This window comes from Chelonia mydas, chromosome 15, assembly GCF_015237465.2.
Source record: "Chelonia mydas isolate rCheMyd1 chromosome 15, rCheMyd1.pri.v2, whole genome shotgun sequence".
Taxonomy (NCBI): Eukaryota; Metazoa; Chordata; order Testudines; family Cheloniidae; genus Chelonia; species Chelonia mydas.
The window spans coordinates 5,931,292-5,952,303 of NC_057856.1; the positions used below are offsets into that span (position 1 = coordinate 5,931,292).

General features: G+C 47.6%; 1 protein-coding gene across 2 annotated transcripts in view; it reads right to left on the reverse strand.

The window, feature by feature from the left end:
• Window positions 1-303: 303 nt before the first annotated feature.
• AIFM3 (apoptosis inducing factor mitochondria associated 3) overlaps window positions 304-21,012 on the reverse strand; it is a 117,785-nt gene continuing 97,076 nt past the window's right edge. Inside the window, exons 19-20 of one of the 2 annotated variants that reach the window (XM_037879114.2) lie at window positions 14,054-14,158; window positions 304-6,613 (exon numbers count right to left, since the gene is read on the reverse strand). In XM_037879114.2, coding sequence (XP_037735042.1) covers window positions 6,574-6,613; window positions 14,054-14,158 — 145 coding nt within the window. In that variant the 3' untranslated portion in view covers window positions 304-6,573. The remainder of the gene's footprint in view (window positions 6,614-14,053; window positions 14,159-21,012) is intronic. The other variant, XM_037879113.2, reaches the window with a different exon arrangement.

Sequence of the window (21,012 nt, forward strand, 5' to 3'; positions counted from 1 at the left end):
CTGCTTTCCAGGGTACAGTCCCTCAGCCAGTCAGCATTCCTAGATGCATGACCTTGCATTGTGCTGCATTACAGCTTCTATTGCTTGCTTGCGTCCAGCTTACCGAGCAATACAGATTTCCCTGTATCAGGGACCTGTTCTACTCATTATTTGCCACACACCCCAATATTTGTGCCATCTGCAAACTTTGCCGGTAGTGATTTTAAGTTTTCTTCCATATGACTGACAAAGACACTGAATAGCGTTGGGCTGAAAACTGACCCATACAGGACCCCACTAGACAGACCCCACTCTTTGATGACTCCCCATTTGTAAGAAAAGCTCCTTGACAGGAAAATGGAAGGATAGAGGATCTGGGGGTAGCTTAATGGTAGGCAAATAAATGACAATAATAATCTGCTGGAAGTTTGGACTTTATTATTCAGGTTATATTTATATTCATCCATGCAGAGCACTAGATGAATATGCAGATTCTCCCTATAAGAGTCTACAGTGAGGAAAGGAAGATTAGCCAACTATAATCAGAACATTTGTCAGTACAGATGATGACAACAATAGATAAGACAACGTCTCCCCATCTCCCTTCTCACACAGATCCTCACACACTGCCCGCTCCTCCCCTCACACTCCTCCTACAGTTCACAATCACTCATTACCCTCTCAGGAGGGGCTTCATTATAATCATTCTAATTATTGCTAATTTAAAAATTCTGAAAGGAACAAAAGGAAAAAGGGAAGGAAGGGAAAGAAAGGCACCATGGGAGTGTCCCACTTGAATGCCCTATAACTGATTACAGTCAGGCGGGATATAATGTAGACCTGGGCCTGACTCTCTCACATTGTGTTGCACCTAGTTCCTGTTAAATCCAATGGCAGCTGTGTGTATGTAACTGCAGGAGAATCAGCTCAGAGATCTGTTCATTATGCATTGCAAAGTGCTGATGGCATTCACAATAAATAAGATCGTCAAAGTCCATGCATATCACTGCGTGTTAAGCTTGGATTCTCTTTCCATGCCATACACAATTGCTTCTTCCTCAGGGGAGGTTTTGGCAGCTCTGTTTTGCACAGTGATGATGATGATGATGCTATATATAGCCCACTAGCAGAACACAATTCTTTGAACAGCAAACGGATCTGGTCAAAAAAGGAAAAAACACAATTTCACAACAAATTTATTTTGGTTTGAAATGAAACCTTTTCCAGTTTTCAGGAATTTTGTGCATCGTTTCAAATCAAAGTTCTATCTAAATTTTTATCAAAACCAATATTGCCCTTATGTTTTGCGAAAACCTGACTTTTCAGTAAACAAAAAATTTTGATTAAAAATGTCAGTTAAAAATTTCTCCCAAAATTCCAGCGAAAATGAACAATTTCAATAATGACAATGTTTGTGACATATTTCACATGGGGAAAGAGGCTATTTTTTCAATAGAAAACCTTTTATTTAAAAAATGTTGTCCATCTTTAATAGCAAATAAGAACAAATGGCAACATTTTCAAATGTTGATGCCTACGGTTTGGCACCTAGGTGAGATTTTTTTTTCAAAGGCACAGATGGGACCTTTCACTTGTAAATGGGCAGGTCCCTGCTTTCTTGTTGAAAATCTCCCCCTTCAGAGGTCTAATGCTGGCCACAGTTCCTGCCCCAAGGAGCTGAGCATCCACATACACTTCCTGTGGCCTGGTGGACCGGTTTGGTGTGAGAAGAAATGAGTATCAATGTGTGTGGGACAAAGGTGGGAAGGGGCTGGTGAGTACAGCTAATGGAAGCAGGGGCAAGGGGTGCTTTGCTTCTTTATTTTTATACCCAAGAGCCCTTTGAATAAGGCCAAGCCAGTGAGCCGAGGAGACCAGAAAACACATGGAAGAGGCAGACAGTGGGAAGATGGAGAACCCAAGCAGGATAAAGGATAATTAGTTATTGACAAGCTGAGAGAGGTAGTTTGTAACTTGGGGAACACAGAATAATTAGCTACGAGGTAGAAATCAGGAGGAGAAGTTAGTGAATCGAAAGAGGAAGCAGGTGGGTTCTCCAGGCAGAAGGTAGAGGAAGCAGCCAGGGACACATGAAAATAACCTGGCAATGAGACTGCAAAGATGAAAGGATCCATGCTCAACCCTCCTACCTCTGGCCTGCGGAGGAATGGTCTTGAGCACTGTTCCCTCTAAGCTGTGCGCGTGCGCGCACAGATCCTAAACCCCGCGCACATGGAGAAACACCACACGCACAAAAATTTGAACAGAAGCACAACAATTTGCACAGAAGAAATATTTTGTGCACACGGCCTGTCAAAAATTAGAGGGAATGTTGGTCTTGAGTGACCTTGAGGGGAGGAGAGAAAGAGAATTCAAGAGGAGCCAGGAAATTTCTCAGCCTCAGAAAGCTTAAATGAGCTGTAGGGGCTGCACAGGGCTTAAAAGCCCAGCATCCCTGTTCTATCACACTCTAATGGGACAGCTCTAAAAGGAAAAGACTTAAGTACCAACAGAACAAGTGGCTGCTTGGGGATCCTGCAGGTGGGTGTGGCCCACATTCAGTGGGACTAGCACTGATGGGAAGCAGCAGTGAAGCTGAAGAGGGGGTTTCTGAACAGCCCCCGGGGCCTCAGGCACCCCCATCACTAAGGGGCCTCTGAACCCTCTATGTTCCCTATAGGTTTCTGCTGACCTCACTCCTTCAGCCAAGTCAGTTCTTGCTGCTCTCCAGCCTGCCGCCAGGGACCAACCATCGTTGCTCCTGCTGCTATTGCCTCTCTTGGGAACAGGAAGCCTCCCAGTGCCTACTGCAGATGGCTGTGTCCCTCACCTCTTTTCCCTCCTTCCCACCCATTAAAAGAGCCGTGGCTCCAGCTGCTCCTCTCTGCCTGGGGTTCAGTCCTTCACTCCATGCCCCCTTCTCTGCTCCTTCCCTCATGAAAAAAATGCTACTGGCTTCTGAGCCTGCTGCTCGTCTTTCCCCCTTCTGCCAAAGAGGCAGCAGGGTCTGGGCTTCTCGGCTTCCACCTGCCCCCTACGCTCACACCTTCATCTCTAGACTCACCTCTACCCCTGCTTACTCACTGTGGGGTGTGTGTATCCCAAACCCAGGCCTCATCCGGATGGAGAAAGAGATGCTTTTAAAATAGGGTGAACTAACACAGCTGAAAACGCTAGAGTAGACAGGGCCAGTGGTATTTTCCCACATATTAGCCAGCTGACGTGAACTCTTGGAGTGGGCTAGGATTGGCCACAATCAGCTAACACATTTTAAAGGAGTTAGAACCTATCTACATTAGTGGCTAATGTTTTTTTTTAAATCATGTTGGCTAATACATTTTAATTAAGTGCTATTTAAAAACTCAACTCCTTTATCCTAGTCTGGATAAGGCCGCAGTGGGGAAGGAAGTGAAGGATCAGTATGGCTGCACTGGGGTCTTAGAAAACTTTGTAAAGATCTTAAAACAAAAGAGAATAAAAAAATAAGGAAAAGGATTCATTCCAGGGGGCAAGTAAAAGTTGTGGGGTAGGGAGAGAAAGGGTGACAGCAAGGATGTGTAAGGTCAAGTCACAGAGACCGAGACCTTGGCAACAATACTACTGTGAAGAGCGCTGTGGACAATAATACTGAAAAGCTGGTCATGCCATCTGTAAGTCATTGGTACATCCTTGACTGAAATACTGTGTTCTGCTCTGATTACGCCCTTTGCAGATAGTTACAGCGGAAATAGCAGGGACTAGAAATGAGTGATACCAATAGGAGGCCTTGCTGCCTAAGCAAAGACTGAAAAGTTTAGGATACAACAAATAAGGGGGTGTTTGACAGTTATATAAAATAACAAAGGGCAACATAGTCACACACAAGCTAAGGAAATATTTTATATACAATTGTGATGGGATGTCCACCCTACACAAGGCCTGGAGGGGTGAAGATGGCTAAGTGGGCCAATTAACTGCCCAGGCTGCATCTTGGAGAAGAGGGATTTAATTAGAAGAGGCTCAACTGGGCAGAAACAGGTGGGGACCTATATAAGCCAGGAAGCTGGCAACAGAGTGCTGCAGGGAAGGTGTCTGCAGTTGCTCCTTTGGAGAAGGGAGGTGTGTCTAGGGTTAGAGACAAGTAGTCTACAGTTACATCCCGAAAAGAGGGAGTTGGGAGGCTGACAAACTCGGTAGGGAGCTGTGAAGGTAGGAAAAGGATCAGGGGAAAAGAAGCAAGGTAGGAGAGTGCAGGTCTTGGCTGCTAACTGGAGGGTCCCTGAGCTGGGACCCAGAATAGAGGGTGGGCCTGGGTTCCCCTACCAGCCCCTGGAAGTGTGGCATGGTCAGAGCAGTAAAGGGAAGACTGCCATTGTGTATGGAGGGACTTTGATACCCACCCTATCTCCTCCCCCCCCCCCCACCCCCGAAGGGGGAACTATAGAGTGACCTGGCTGGAGGGCTGAGTCACGAAGAGGACGCTGCAGACCCTGGAGCTAGAAGGGTCTGCTGGGCAAGAGGACAACAGCAGAGACACCACCAGAGGAGGGCGCTATGCCTGGCCAGAGCTAATCCCCAGTACAGCTAGGAGGTGCCACTAGCAGTGAGTGTACCCTGTGACAACAACACACTTCACTAGGGAACTCTCTGCCACAAAATATCCTTGAGTCCAAGGATTTATCAGGATTCCAGAATGGATTTAACACTTAAGGATAATGAGAATAACACCGGTTACATCAAACAGGATAAATAATACATAAGATATAAACTCTCCTGCTTCAGGGCATAAAGTATGATGGATTGAAGGATTTGGGAGGAAATTTTCCTCAGGGGCAGGTTATTTCAAAACTGTCTGTTATAGGATTCCAGCAATTTTCTCTGAAGCCTCTGGGCAGTGGGTACTGACCGAGACAGAATGCGAGATTACGTGGGCATTCTGAAGTGGTGTGGCAATGCCTTTGTTCCTAAAAGGGGGATAATAAAGCAAGACACTGAGAAGGTAGGTTTAGCGCTGCCACTGAATGACAAGCAGAATAAATAACAGATGACAAGGCACAGTCAGAAATCTCATTCAATAGCTACTTTGCCCCACTTTCCAGTGGGTAGGATGACAGCAGCAGGATGACTTATGCAAAACAATTAAAGAAGAAGGGAGTGGTCATGAGGCTGGATCAGGCAGAAGCAAGTTAAAGGGACCGGGATGACTAGATCTGTATTCAAAACAGGATGCTCTGAACATTCACCCTGGGATGCTAAAGGAATAAGCTGAAATGGTATCAGAACCATTGGCAATTATACCGGAGATCTTCTGGAGATCATAGGGCTTGTTCTGGACCCACTGACATTGATGTAAATCAGGAGTAACTCCATTGGAACAATGGAGTTGCACTGGCATCATTCCGGTGTAAGTGAGGTCAAAACTGGTCCCTGGGGAACTGGGAAAGACTGAACCTAGCCCAGATGTTTAAGAACGGAAAAAGGGAGACCCAGGTCTTTACAGAACAGGGAGTTTAACTTCAACACCTAGCAACTGACTGCAATTAACACAGGAATCAGACTATACATTCCAAGGATACCTGCTGGGCTCGTGCTCCAAAAACAGCTGTGTTGACATTGGCTGGACTGGAGGTCGGGGAGCCTAAGTTTCAGTCCAAGCTGCAGCGGTGAAGCACTGTCTACACAGCTGTTTTTAGTGCGCTAGCCCCGCAAGCCGGGGAATCTGTCGACCTGGGCTGGGAGGCTCGCTCCTGTGAGCTGTGTACCTCAGGAGCTCCGTGCTTATGGCTGAGGGCGTGGATAAAGGTGAAGCTCTATGACTCGGATTGTGCAGGTAAGGATCTGAATGGGAGCACGTGGATGTGGTTGAAGCTGTGTGGGTGAGGATGACACTGTGGGTGGAAAGCGAACCTGGTTGAGGAGGATGCAGGGGGGCAAGCAGTTGTGTGAGGGTGTCTGGGAGAGTGTGGCAGGGAGGGGGTGTTAGTGCAGGTTGGAGAGTGATGCAGGGTGTTGGTGAGGGCATGCTTGGATGTGAGTGGAGTGTGGGTGAGGGGTAGGCTAGTTGGGTGCATATTGTGGGTGAAGTCGGGAGCATGGGGTGCAGTGAAAGGCTGTGGCATTGTTTGTAGGGGGAGCAGATGTGTCCCAGAGTGGGTAACTTTAACTTTAATCAGGATGACTAGTTTGCCCTGTTTTTGCAGGCGGTCCCTCCCTACCAGAAGCAAGTGAAGGTAAGCTCCATTCTACTCTCCCCATGCCCCAGCAGGGTTCATGGAGAGATGCAGCTGTTGGTGCTAGAGCATACGTTTGTTTCAGACTCTGAAGGCCCGTACAAGTCAGTGCTTTCTCAGGGATCCTGTGTTCTCCTTGCGTTTCCATAGGATTTTTAAACTCTGCAGAGCCCAAGCATGCAGGCTGCCACTGGTGCTTCAGAACCACCGGCTGTGTGTACAGAGGGCATTGGTGGGAACATAAACGTTCAGTGAAAGATGCTTCAAAGTCTGAGGGAGGCAATGACTCAGCTGACTAGATTTGCATCTAGCAGCGGAGCCTCCTGGTCATCCCAGTCTCCTCTCTGGCAAGTGCAGCCTCAGCAGAAATCAGTTCCTTCCCATGTTAAGAGCCTTTTCCAGTTAACCAAGACATGTCTCCAGTTCTAAGGCAAAGACAAAAGCAGGACAACAGGATTAACCAGATCTGCTCACCTAGTGTTTCTGAGTTTGCCTTCTGCACGGGCCAGGATTGCTAGCTATCATGCAGCTCCAGTTTCTCTGCAGCAAACACCCTCTCTTCACTGAGTTGCCTGCAACCCTGCTGGAGAAGCTGGGGCAGAATATTGACCTGATATAGCCAAATGCAGTGAGGGGAGCACGTCCAGGCTTTGTGTCATTAAAGTCTTGTCTATATCCCAAGTTGCACTGGTTTAAATAAAGGTGTGATTTTTTTAAAAAGTGATTGTTAAACCAGTACAAAACCCTGTGTAGAGGCTCTTAATTCAATTGAAATTTGGTTTAGGTTGTTTTAGCTGAAATTGTTAAAAACCAGGTTTAAACTGAATTCTGAATGGCCACACAGGGTTTTGCACTGGTTTAATAGAATCAGTTGTTGAACCAAGTTACAGGTGAACCAGTGCAACTGTGAATATAGACCAGGCCCATTGGTCTAGCAGTGCAGTGGTCCAGATTCATGCACATGCACAAGTTGAGGAATGAGCACTATTGTGAGTACACTTTAGCAAATCCGGCCCCATGTGTCCAAACTCCCTTTCCACAGAAGCAATAGATTTATCAACTGCCCTACGCAGAGGGAACAAACCACAGTCAAACCACTTCATTCAGTCAAACAGAGTAAATAACATTTCTGCAGGAATTAGGAACATCTCCCAAACCAGGGCTTCAGAGGTTGATGTTAACTTAAAATTTGTCACTTTAACCCGTCATTGCTAATATGCGGCAAGTTCAAGATACAAAAGGAAACATACTTGCCATGACGAACTAACAGCCTTAAATACGCGTATGCAGCAGGAAAACAAGGAGAGAATGTTCGGTTAGTATTAAGTGTCCTGTTCCTGATGCATGGCAGGGCCAAGAGTCCTCTCCCAGCTCCACCCCTACCCCCAGGAGGGGCAGAGAACAGGCTGGCTCTTGACAGGTTGAGCAAAAAGCAGCCTTTGCACTCTGTGGCCAGAGCAGTGAGACTGCTTTCTATGCTCTGCAGGCAACGAGGGAGAAATGCCAGACTCCCCACTGTGGGGAGGGTCACTGCTGACCATGATGTGGCACATCGCAGGCCCCAGAACCTCACCCACCCACTCCTGAAATAGACCCTTAACATCTGGCTGCGTGACTGAAGTCCTCAAATCATGGTTTAAAGACTTCAAGTTCCAGAGAATTCTCCATTTACGCTAGTTTAAACCTGCAAGTAACGTTTACCTTTCAACATGACATTTTTCACCTCTGGTGACTGAAGGAATGTAAATTTTTTTTAAAAAAAAAAGCTTCAGCAAAAATAAGTTGGACACTTTTGAGGACAAAGAAAGGGGCCGAGGGGGGGGGAAGAGAGATACATTTTGGCCATTATAAAAATGCAACTTTTTGTTAAAGCCCTACCTCCTTAGTGCTTTGAGCCAGAAATCGAAATTTGTCAGTCTGGAGTGATTTGGGGCATATCTATTTCAGCGTGGCGGAGTTAAAGGGTTTATATACGCTGCTGGATTTTCATTCAGTAGAAATCAATCTTCCAATATTTTCTTGGCATCCCCTATGCAAGTTGAGTGGAACTTAGGTCTACCTTCAGAATGCTCCCCCTTCTCCTAGGGGTACGCACTGTGCCACATTCCATTCATGGTCCACATGCTGTTATATACAGGCTCCCTCCTCAGTCACTGTTGTTTGGTCAGTGCACAGTCAGGGATCCTGCAGAACTGGGCCTGCATGGCTAATTTCCCCTTGAGGCTATCAATGTGTAAATGTGATGGATGATGAATAGTGACTGAGCCCTGGTCTACACTACGAGTTTAGGTGGAATTTAGCAGCGTTAGATTGATTTAACCCTGCACCCATCCACACAACTAAGCCATTTTTGCCAACTTAATGGGCTCTTAAAATTGGTTTCTGTACTCCTCCCCAATGAGGGGATTAGCGCTGAAATCAACATCGCTGAGTCGAATTTGGGTTAGTGTGGACGCAATTCGACGGTATTGGCCTCCGGGAGCTATCCCACAGTGCTCCATTGTGACCGCTCTGGACAGCACTCTGAACTCGGATGCACTGGCCAGGTAGACAGGAAAAGGCCTGCGAACTTTTGAATTTCATTTCCTGTTTGGCCAGTGTGGCAAGCTGATCAGCACAGGTGACCGTGCAGATTTCATCAGCAGAGGTGACCATGGAGTCCCAGGTTTCAGAGTAACAGCCGTGTTAGTCTGTATTCGCAAAAAGAAAAGGAGGACTTGTGGCACCTTAGAGACTAACCAATTTATTTGAGCATGAGCTTTCGTGAGCTACAGCTCACTTCATCGGATGCATACTGTGGACAAAAGAGCTCCAGCATGGACCAAACAGGAGGTACTGGATCTGATTGCTGTATGGGGAGATGAATCCGTGCCATCAGAACTCCGTTCCAAAAGATGAAATGCCAAAATATTTGAAAAAATCTCCAAGGGCATGAAGGACAGAGGCTATCACAGGGACCCACAGCAGTGCTGCGTGGAACTTAAGGAGCTTAGGCAACCCTACCAAAAAACCCAAGAGGCAAACTCCCGCTCGGGGTCAGAGCCTCAGACATGCCGCTTCTATGATGAGCTGCATGCAATTCTAGGGGGGTGGCCCTACCACTGCCCCACTCCTGTACGTGGACTCCTGCAAGGCGGGAGACTCACGCAACAGGATGAGGATTTTGGGGGACGAAGAAGATGATAGCGCACACCAGGCAAGCGGAGAAACCGTTCTCCCTGACAGCCAGGAACTGTTTACCACCCTGGATCCAATACCCTCCCAACCCAGGCTCCCAGACCTTGAAGGCGGAGAAGGCACCTCTGGTGAGTAAATATAATATAAATGTAAATATAATACGTGGTTTAAAAGCAAGCATGTTTAATGATTACTTTGCCCTGAAGACTTGGGATGCATTCGCGGCCAGAACAGCTACTGGAAAAGTCTGTTAATGTGTCTGGGGATGGAGCAGAAATCCTCCAGGGACAGCTCAATGAAGCTATCCTGGAGGTACTCCCAAAGCCTTGGCAGAAGGTTTCTGGGGAGGGCAGCCTTATTGTGTCCTCCATGGTAGGACACTTTACCACGCCAGGCCAGTAGCATGTAGTCTGGAATCATTGCATAAGAAAGCATGGCAGCATGTGGTCCCAGTGTTGGCTGGCATTCAAGCAACATCCATTCTTTATCTCTCTGTGTTATCCTCAGGAGAGTGATATCATTCATGGTCACCTGGTTGAAATAGGGGAATTTTATTCAAGGGACATTCTGAGGTGGCTGTTCCTGCTGGGCTGTTTGCCTGTGGCTGAAAAAAAATCATCCCCACTGTTAGCCACGTGGTGGGAGGAGGGGTGAAGTGATCATCCCAGAGAATTGGATGTGTGGGGGGGTTAGTTGGGTTTGTGCTGCACGTTAACCCGAAAACATCAGCCCCTCCTTTTAAAGGGCCAATGTGTCTTTTTCAATTTTAATCTCCTTTTTTTCCCTCCCACAGCTGCAAATGTTTCAACGCTGCAACTAGCATCTCTGTCCCAGAGGCTAGCGCAGATAAGAAGGCAAAAAAAATGCATTCACGATGAAATGTTCTCTGAGCTCATGCAGTCCACCCAAACTGAAAGAGCCCAGCAGAATGCATGGAGGCAGACAATGGCAGAGTCCAGGAAAGCACAAAATGAGTGCGAGGACAGATGGCTGGAGCAACAGGAGAGCATGATGAAAGGAGGCAGGATGCAATGCTGAGGCTACTGGAGGATCAAACTGATATGCTCCGGCATACGGTTGAGGTGCAGGAAAGGCACAGACCGCCACTGCAGCCCCTGTGTAATCAACCACCCTCCTCCCCAAGTTCCATAGCCTCCTCACCCAGACGCCCAAGAATGCGGGGGAGGGGCCTCCGGGCACCCAACCACTCCACCCCAGAGGACTGCCCAAGCAACAGAAGGCTGGCATTCAATAAGTTTTGAAGTTCAGTGTGGTCTTGTCCTCCCCTCCCCCCCCCCACCCGGTGCTTCCCTCCTCCCCGCCCTTTCTGGGCTACCTTGGCAGTTATCCCCCTATTTGTGTGATGAATTAATAAAGAATGCATGAATTGGAAGCAACAATGACTTTATTGCCTCTGCAAGCAGTAATCAAAGGGGGGAGGGGAGGGCGATTGGCGTACAGGGAAGTAGAGTGAGCCAAGGGGGTGGGTTTTTAATCAAGGAGAAACAAACAGAACTGTCACACTGTAACCTGGTCAGCCATGAAACTGGTTTTCAAAGCTTCTCTGACGCGCAGTGTGACCTGCAGTGCTCTTCTAACCGCCCTGGTGTTTGGCTGTGTGTAAGCAGTGGCCAGGCGATTTACCTCAACTTCCCACCCCACCATAAATGTCTCCACCTTACTCTCACAGATATTGTGGAGCACACAGCAAGCAGTAATAACAATGGGAATACTGAGGTCTAACCGAGTCAATAAAGTGCGCCAGCGTGCTTTTAAACGTCCAAATGGACATTCTACCACCATTCTGCACTTGCTCAGCCTATAGTTGAACAGCTCCTGACTACTGTCCAGACTGCCTGTGTACTGCTTCATGAGCCATGGCATTAAGGGGTAGGCTGGGTCCCCGAGGATAACTATAGGCATTTCAACATCCCCAACAGTTATTTTCTGGTCTGGAAAGTAAGTCCCTTGCTGCAGCTGTTCATATAGACCAGAGTTCCTGAAGATGCGAGCATCATGTACCCTTCCTGGCCATCCGATTCTGATATTGGTGAAATGTCCCTTGTGATCCACCAGTGCTTACAGCACCATTGAAAAGTACCCCTTTTGGTTTATGTACTGGCTGCCTTGGTGGTCCAGTCCCAAGATAGGGATATGTGTTCCATCTATCGCCCCACCATAGTTAGGGAATCCCATTGCAGCAAAGCCATCCACTATAACCTGCACATTTCCCAGAGTCACTACTCTTGATAGCAGCAGCTCAGTGATTGTGTTGGCTACTTGGATTACAGCAGCCCCCACAGTAGATTTGCCCACTCCAAATTGATTACTGACTGACCAGTAGCTGTCTGGCGTTGCAAGCTTACAGAGGGCTATCGCCACTCACTTGTGAACTGTGAGGGCTGCTCTCATCTTGGTATTCTTGCACTTCAGGGCAGGGGAAAGCCAGTCCCAAAGTTCCATGAAAGTGCCCTTACGCATGCGAAAGTTTCGCAGCCACTGGGAATCATCCCAGACCTGCAACACTATGTGGTCCCACCAGTCTGTGCTTGTTTCATGGACCCAGAATCGGCGTTCCATGGCATGAGCCTGCCCCATTGCCACCAGGATGGCCAAATTGCCGGGGACCGTGCTTTGAGAGAAGTCTGTGTCCATGTCCTCATCACTCTCGTCACCGCACTGCCATCGCCTCCTCACCTGCTTTTGCAGGTTCTGGTTCTGCGTATACTGCATGATAATGCACAAGTTGTTTACAACTGCCTAGTGATCTGAGTGGGCTCCATGTTTGCTGTCTGGTATGGCATCTGCAGGAGAGCAGAGTTGCAGCAGAAGCAGGAGCCATGAGAGACAACATGGAAAAATTCACTATCGAGACAAGAGCAGGAGAGCAGAGTGGCAATGGAAGTGATGGTTCAATGACGACGGTTAGCAGTCCTACTGCACCGTCTGCTGAAAGCAGTATGGTGCCCGCACAGAAAGAAGGCGCAAAACGATTGCCGTTGCTTTCACGGAGGGAGGGGCGACTGATGACATATACCCAAAACCACCCGCAACAATGTTTTTGCCTCATCAGGCATTGGGAGCTTAACCCAGAATTCCAATGGGCGGCGGAGACTGCAGGAACTCTGGGATAGCTACCCACAGTGCAACGCTCCAAAAGTCGATGCTAGACTCGGTACTGTGGACGCACTCCGCTGACTTAATGCGCTTAGTGGGGACACACAATTGACTGTATAAAATCGCTTTCTAAAAATCAACTTCTATAAATTCGATCTAATTTCGTAGTGTAGACATAAAGGCAGGGAGGCAAGGGACAGTGCATGGGGGAGGATTAATGAATTCAGTACAGAGGTGGGCAAACTACGGCCCGCGGGACACATCTGGCCCGCAGGACCATCCTGCCTGGTCCCTGAGCTCCTGGCCTGGGAGGCTTATCCCCAGCCCCTCGCCCGCTGTCCCCCTGCCCCCGCAGCCTCAGCTCACTGCGCCCCCAGTGCAATGCTGTGGGCGGGGGGCTGCGAGCTCCTGGGGCAGCTCAGCTGAAGAGCCCAGCCTGACCCAGTCTCTGGGCGGCGCGGTGGGTGGCTGGCTCCAGCCGGGCGGTGCGGCTGCCTGACCCGGTCTCTGGGCGGCACGGCGGGTGGCTGGCTCCAGCTGGGGGGGCGCGGCTGCCTGACCCGGTCTCTGGGCTGCGCGGCGGGTGGCTGGCTCCAGCCAGGGGGGCGCGGCTGCCTGACCCGGTCTTTGGGCTGCGCGGCGGGTGGCAGGCTCCAGCCGGGGGGGAGCGGCTGCCTGACCCGGTCTCTGGGCGGTGCGGCGGGTGGCTGGCTCCAGCCGGGGGGGCGCGGCTGCCTGACCCGGTCTCTGGGCGGCGCGGCGGGTGGCTTGCCACTCCAGCTCCAGCCACTGGTGCACCAGGCAGCGCGGCAAGGGGGCAGGGAGCGGGGGTGTTGGATAGAGGGCAGAGGAGTTTGGGGTGTGGTCAGGGGCCAGGGGCATGGATAGTGGTCGGGGCGGTCAGAGGGCGGTGAACAAGGGGGTTGAATGGGAGCAGGGGTCTGGGGGGGGGGGCAGTCACGAAGGAGAGGAGTGTTGGATGGGGCAGCGGGGGGCAGTTAGGGTCGGGGAGCAGTTGGGGTAGAGGGTCCGGGGGCAGTCAGGGAGAAGGGGTGGTTGGATGGGGCAGGAGTCCCGGGGGGGCAGTCAGGAAGGGGGGGGGGGTTGGATGGGGTGGGGAGGTCCAGGGGCAGTCAGGGGACAGAGAGTGGGAGGGTAGATGGGGCAGGGGTCCCGGGAGGTGTCAGGGGGGTTGGATAGGGGGCAGGGGCCTGACCATGCTTAGCTGTTTGGGGAGGCACAGCCTCCCTTAACTGGCCCTCCATATAATTTCAGAAACCCGATGTGGCCCTCAGGCCAAAAACTTCCCCCCCTGGTTTAGTGGGACTTGAGGAATGAGTATGTTTAGGAAGTACAGCTGACAGTAGCAACCAGCAGTGGATATGTATGGGTTGCCACTTGTCATTCACCTGAACTAAAATGGGATGAACCATTGCTTCTAGCCCAGGCCGTGTTTCTGCTCTAGTACTTGCCGGCTGATGGATCACTCACCCATTTGGTTTTGATTTTATTTGGCCCGATTTATGTCACAATGTTTGTATGTTCAGTTGTCTTTAGCAGCTTCTACTTACTCCACATCTCGTTTTCTGATCGCTCTCCCAGAGGCCATGACCTCAGCGACTTTGGACACAATTGGATCATAGTTCATACTAGCCACAGCAATCACCTCCTCGTTCCTACAACAAAGATCAGAGGCATGAAGGAGACACTGTGGGTAGTGAAGTGAATGGCTTTAGATGGACACTTTTTTCCTTCACAAAAGGGTAAACTCCTTGATGGAACCACCAGGGATTATGAATTTATAATCTCTTCCCAGCTTCAGGAGCCCCCTTTACCCCATGTGCTTCCTACCTCAGGCAACAGCACCTGGCAAGGGAGAGCGGTCAGTGAGCAGCGTGCGGGCAGGCACTGGTAGGAGCCCTGGCTCCATGCCTGGTCCCAGCTTTGCCCATGGGACAGCATAGCTACACCCTGCCCCTAGTCAGGGCAGTACGGTCTGACCCTATGGCGCTCTGATGTGGCTTTAAATACTAAAATAACCCAAAACATTATTTTGAGGTGGAAAAAAAATGTCCAGCTGCCTCTGGAGAAAGAGGGCAGAACCTAGACAACATGATAGATGTTGTACTAAAGATGTGATGCCTTCTAGTATGCATAGAAATCACAGTGCTGCAGGTGGTGGGAAAATTAGGTGAATGTGATTCTAGCCTTTTATTTCCTTTGGCGGTATGTTAAAAAGTGCCTAGAAACAAAGTGAAATGGTTCATTGCAAGTTGAACAAAATGGTTTGTCAACTTTTTCAAATCATCATATTTTTTCAGAGATTTTGGATTAGGTCTGGTTGAGCTGAAATGTAAAAAAAAAAAGTTTTTTTGGAAATGCCAGCAAACTGAGAAATCATTTATTCTCCAAGCTCTAATAAGGACCACACGTAATAATGTATAATGGTTTTTCACTGCTAAAAAGAGTTGGGAAATATCATACAGACAAAGAGACATGCACTCTGTGCAGAGCACTTGAGCCTAAATCAAAATGAACCTGTGCAGCATTCAAGTGACTATTACGCTTCTGACAAGACTACAGTGTGTTCATGACTTCTCTGAGACCTGCAAAGCCATTCGTGACTAGAACAGCGTGAAAAGCAATGCAATCCCTGCCCAGAGTAAAGTAAGAAATATTCCAATAAGAGGGTCCTTATGTATCAAAGTGCAGGGATGGAGTGATGATAAAGTACTTAAACTCATTGATTCATCAGAGTGGTAGCTCCAATAGGGATAGAAGAAAAATCAGTTGGATTTAGATACTTTCGAAAATCCCCATCATCCACCTATTTAGCTCGTTGAAAAGAAGCATAAGAGGTGACAAGTACCTAGATTAAGGATTCTGACATCAGACAGCTCTTTAATCTAGCATATAGTCAGAACAAAGGTCCAGTGGCTGGAAGCTGAAGATCTACAAATTCATACTAGAAATATAGCACTGTGGCAAATTGCCGGCACTTCTATGATGGGTCTTGCGCTTTCTCTTCTTGGGGGGTGGGGGCGTTCAGGGCACCATTTCTTGCCCCTGAACTGGGGTATTAACTGCCCCACTAGTGTCCTAGAGGAGGGGAGTGGAGAGGGAGGGACCTGGGCCCACCCTCTACTCTGGGTCCCAGCCCAGGGGCCCTAGGGATAGCGGTAAACCGCTAGAACTAGCGGTTCCTTCTCCTGGGCTACTTCCCTCTCCTGCCCTTCAGCTTGTGGGACTTCCTGCTCTCCCTCTGCACAAACCAGGTGTCCCTTTACCTAGGGTCTTGGTCTTCTTAGCCCACCGCAGCACTTCTCCAAACTGCTCTCTGCTCCAACACCAATCCACTCTGCTTCAACTCCTTCAAACTGCTCTCTGCTCCAACACCAATCCGCTCTGCTTCAACTCCTCCTCTTGTCTGATTGAAGCAGGGGGTTTTATCATGTGAGTGGCTTCAGGTGCTTTAATTGGCTTCAGGTGCTTTAATTAATTTATAGCAAACTCTCTTTCCTCTACAGGGAATAAGGCTCCCTTCTAACACTCTCCTGCTGCCCTCTGGCCATGCTGTATCACACACACATTTTTACCAGTGAGTGTAATTAACCTTTGGAAGAATTTACCAAGGGATCTGGTTAATTCTCCAGTTCTTTGCAAGTGTCCCACAGGAAATTGGACATTGAATGGGATGATGGATAAGCTTGCGGAGCCAGTTGTTGATGCTATTGAGCTGAATAACATTCTGTTTTGAGATCTCAAATACACCGATGGCCTTGTCTTGTTGGCTCAGTTGGGTGAATTGCTGCAGCTAGGCAAGAAATAGTGCATACAGGTCTGATTATTAATCTGGATAAAATTCAGTCCTGGCCCCTGCTATCAAGCATTCTCCAACTCCAGATTTCAACCAGCTCACTATTAACCAGTCCAGACTAGACATCGAGCAGGTGGCAACTGGCAAATACTTGAAGTGTCACAGACAGTGCTGGAGGTTGCTCAGGAGTGGTGGGCACTTGTATAGCAGCAGCTGCTGCCATGTTTCAGGCCCTTCATCAGCCTCTGTTGCAATGCCATGACATTAAGCTTGCTACAAAGCTGTGGCTCTATAGAGCCACGGTTCTACCCACTCTGTTGTACGCCAGTGAAACGTGCGTGCTGAGGAAGGCTAATGAGCATTTGATTGATGTTTTCAGTTCTTATCGTCTTCATCAGTTTCTCCTTATTAAGAGGCAGGACAAGATCAGAAATGAGGATATTTGAAGCTGAACCCAGCAATGGCTTCCATCAGCAATGGTTTGGTTTTGGTGACTTTCTTGGCACAGACATGTTATTAGGATAGAAGACCAACAAATCACGAAGTGTGTTTACCCAGGAATGCCACTACACAGCTAGTGGTCATGTGGTCACCTGAAGCTTTGGTGGTGCGATAAGATTGCCAGTGATGGGCATAAACTGAACATCCAGCCAGCCTGCAAGGTGGCGCTTGTTCTTCAAGGAGGCCATGTCCCTTTGGGATTTGCCATGATGGTGATGATGACAGGAAACGGGGGAGGGGCTTCAGGAAGCCACTTATACCTACTGGATTCTGAAGGTGCATCTGCACTGGCCGGGCACAACAATGCAAAGTTTCAGGGCTGCTGTAACTTTCACCAAGTGAAACTTTCACCAAGGTCCTTATGGGACCTTGTACCAGTTATGCATTGGCCTGGTGAAGTAATCTCCATCCTTACCCCTCTCACTCTCAACACCCCTCAGCCCCCATCAGAATGTTAATGGTCGTTGGTCTAGGAGCCAGCTATGACACTTTATGCCAGGCGAGAGCTCCCCACCACTCGAGTCTTTCTTAGCCAACTAGCTGAGGCCAGAGTATGCAGGTGGCAACAAAATGGTTTGAACATGAGGAGAGCATCTGGGCCTTTAAACCAAGATTGGATGCCATTATGAAAGAAACCCCCTACCTCAGCCACTAGTTACTGGGCAGGATGCAGGAATCACAGGTGAAATTATCTGGCCTGTGTTAAGCAAGAGAGCACACCAGTTGATCAGAATGGTCCTTTCAGGCTTTAACATCCCTGAGCCAGATTCTTAACCAGTGTAAATGGGCATAGCTCCACTGAAGTCATACTTCAGTCACCAGACTGTCTCTCTTCTCCCACCTCAACAGCGTGTTTGCAGCAATCACTTTAAAAACTATGTTGAAAAATGATTTTTTAAACACAGTAGAAACTAGTGTGGACAGGCCTTAGAAGAACAGCAACAGAGCCTGATTAACCTGCATTAGACTCCAACACTGCTCCCATACCTCCAGGTGTCACAGCAATGACACCCAGATCTGTGTTGTACACAATCTTGGGTGAAAACCAATAATCCTCAAGCAACTAACCCAAACACTAGCAGGCTAGTACCCTGCCTGCTGGGAACGCCAGACAAATTACAAACTAGTTTGTAAACAATTAATTCTGGGAGACTGTCTCTTATCTAAATATCAGATCAATGTACAAAACTAGAAGTAGATACTGACACGTATAAAACTTCTGGAATGTCACGGGCACCTAATTACGTAGCTAAGATGAAAGGCAAGAATGAAAAATGACAATTTCTACTTCATTGGTTCAAAGACAAGGAAGTAAGAGAGAGACACTATCAATCAGCTAGGGTAAAAGATTTGCTATTCTGAAGCAAGGAATAAACTATGTATATATTTGGGAGAAAGAAAAAAGATCGCACAAACACTTTCCAAATAGGTAGCCTTTATTTGACTGAGAATTGGGCATGATTGAGACAATGACAGAACCATTATCAATAGGGATATCCTATTCTAGACTCACACACTCGAATTATTAACTTTGGAAACATTTCTAGGTCTTGTAATGTCAACAAAGTTAAGTACAACTAGGTCCTTTTATGGTGTCTCAAAAAGGACATCCTAAATACGTGTCACTTTTGAAAATCTTGGCCATAGTGTGGTATGGGCAGGAAAAACTATAAGAAATGCCTCTTAACAAAATCAACTGGGGCACCATTTCTGAAACTGGGGTGTGCAAGAATTAGGAATCAAGATCTACAGACAGAGGACATGAAATCCTGATGGATCTCCACCACCTTTGCAGCATCATTCCTCCCTTTCCAAGAGGAGCCCTTCAGTGGGGTTGGGGAATCTGTATGTGGGGATGGGATTGGCTGGAATGGGAGGGTATGAGGTTGGGGAAACAGGGATTACTACTGTGGAGGAGAGGTTCTGGGGAAAGGCAACAGCAATGATCCTTCATGGTGGATCCTCTGGGACAATAATCAAGAGATTCCGCAGGGTGAACTGTATGGAGGGCCCTTTCTCCTATGTTTCCTCTCCTGGGGGTGATCTAGCACCAACATATTTGGTGATAAGAAACCAATCTCCTTTGTGACAAGAGCACTTCAACCTTTGCTCTAGCAACACCAACCAGGGGTCCTGGAACAATGTGTATAGTGGGGGTGCTGAGAGCCATTGAACCAAACTGTAAACCCTGGATATGATGGAAACCACTTCAAGTCAGGGGGTGCTGCAGCACCTCTAGTTCCAGCACCTATGGCACCAACAGGGGCTTTGCTTGTGCTGGTGCCCTGGCTTTTGTTGCCCTGTAACTGTGGGGTAACAGGCAGGTTTGGTGTTTGTGGGGTTTTTTTTTTTACCAATTGTATAATTTCTTCTTCAATCTCTGAAAAAATAATGTTAGTTTAATTGTGAAACTGAGCGGTGAGAGCAGGCCCTGGAATGTAAGCCATCCGCATTTCATTGCAATGAATTAGACAGGGGAGATCAAAGTGCAAAAGGGGCCCTTTGTACCTTTCCAAATAGGCAGCTAGGTACAGTCTCTCCAGCTTTGACTAGTGGTAGAAGTCGTCAGAGGAGAGTCAATTTATGACAGTGGCCTCTCTCCCAACACCAGCACTGAACCATACTGAGCTGCCATCAAAGGTTAGAAAGAAGAGACTTTTTCAAGCACCTAGAAATAACTCCTAGGGCCTGAGAGGCAAAGACTGCCCTTGATTCCAAGTAATTGGATATAAAGAGATAAAGAGAAGGTGACACTAGTCGCAGGCTTGGAAGAACCCCAGACTGATTAACCAGTGCAGCCCCCCACTAGCTAGAGCTGTTCAAAGTTACCTCAAGGACTCTATGCAGGTGATCATCCTATTATAGAAAAGTCAATTCCTGTGGGCTTTCCTAAGTCTCAGAATAACACTCATACTTTTAGCAGCAGACTCCCACTTTCTATCTGGTTTATTTAAGGCTTATTTACAACCTGTACTATTTACATTAAGGTTGGCCAGCAGGCTCTGTTCAAGCAGCTCTCCTTTCCGTGACATTTCACTGCTCAAAATCCTTTGCCACTTCCTTGCTTTACTGAGTGTTGAACACAAAGTGATGAATCAATTACCATAATAACATGCTGTCATTATTCATATTAGCTATCCATAGCTTTTCATCTTCAAAATACTTTACAGATGTTTAATTAAAGAGATTTGACATTTCCTTCCTAATTAGGGATGGAATAAATACCAAAATATGCCAAATATTTTCCTGTGCTATTGAAGGGGAGGAATATAATGAGGCTTCAAAGAAAGCCCCATTTTGAGCTTCAATATGTGAAAGAATCATGTCACCATACAACTTTTATTGAGCACTCCTGGAATCGTGCATTCAGTTCTGACCACTTCACTAGCAGAGAGATCTTGACAAACTGGAGACTGTTCTGAGAAGAACAACAACAATGATCATGGGGTTGGAGGAACTGGTTAAAGGACTTATTTGAAAAGGTTGAAAGAGCTATATGTGCGTAGGTCAGCTAAGGAGCAGCTAAGGGGGAACATAAGTCTGTCCATATTAGGGTGACCAGATAGCAAGTGTAAAAAAAATCAGGACGGGGGTGGGGGGTAATAGGAGTCTATATAAGAAAAAGCCCCCAAAATCAGGACTGTCCCTATAAAATTGGGAAGTCTGGTCACCCTAGTCCATGTCCGAAGTAGAGTTGGTAAGAAATGTTTTGATGGAAGAATTTTCTGTTGGAAAATGCAATTTCATTGAAATAAAAATGGCTTTTGGGAATGTCTCAATTTCAACAAAGTTTTTGATGAGAAAAGTCTAGACAAATCGTTTAGACTTTTCTCATTTCATTTAAGTGTCAAACTGTTTCATTTTGATAATGTAAAAATGTTTCTTTCCAACTTTATCATTTCAGTGCATTTTGTTTGAACCATTATAACAAAATGTTAATGTTAATATTACATGTTTATATATTGTATTTAATATATATAATTGTGAAGGGGCATGCACTCACTCTGCTGGGGAGGAAACCAGCGAATTCTTCTGGGCTTATTCAGCACCTGTAAGTCTTGCTCTGCCTGGAGGGGAAAGCTTAAAAAGGGAAAACTTGCCACAGGATGGGGTGGTGAACTGGAAGAAGACTGATACACCTCAGAGACTGCTGACAACAGAGACAGATCAGCCAAGAGGGAGACAGTTGCAGGCCTCACTGCTCCTGAAACT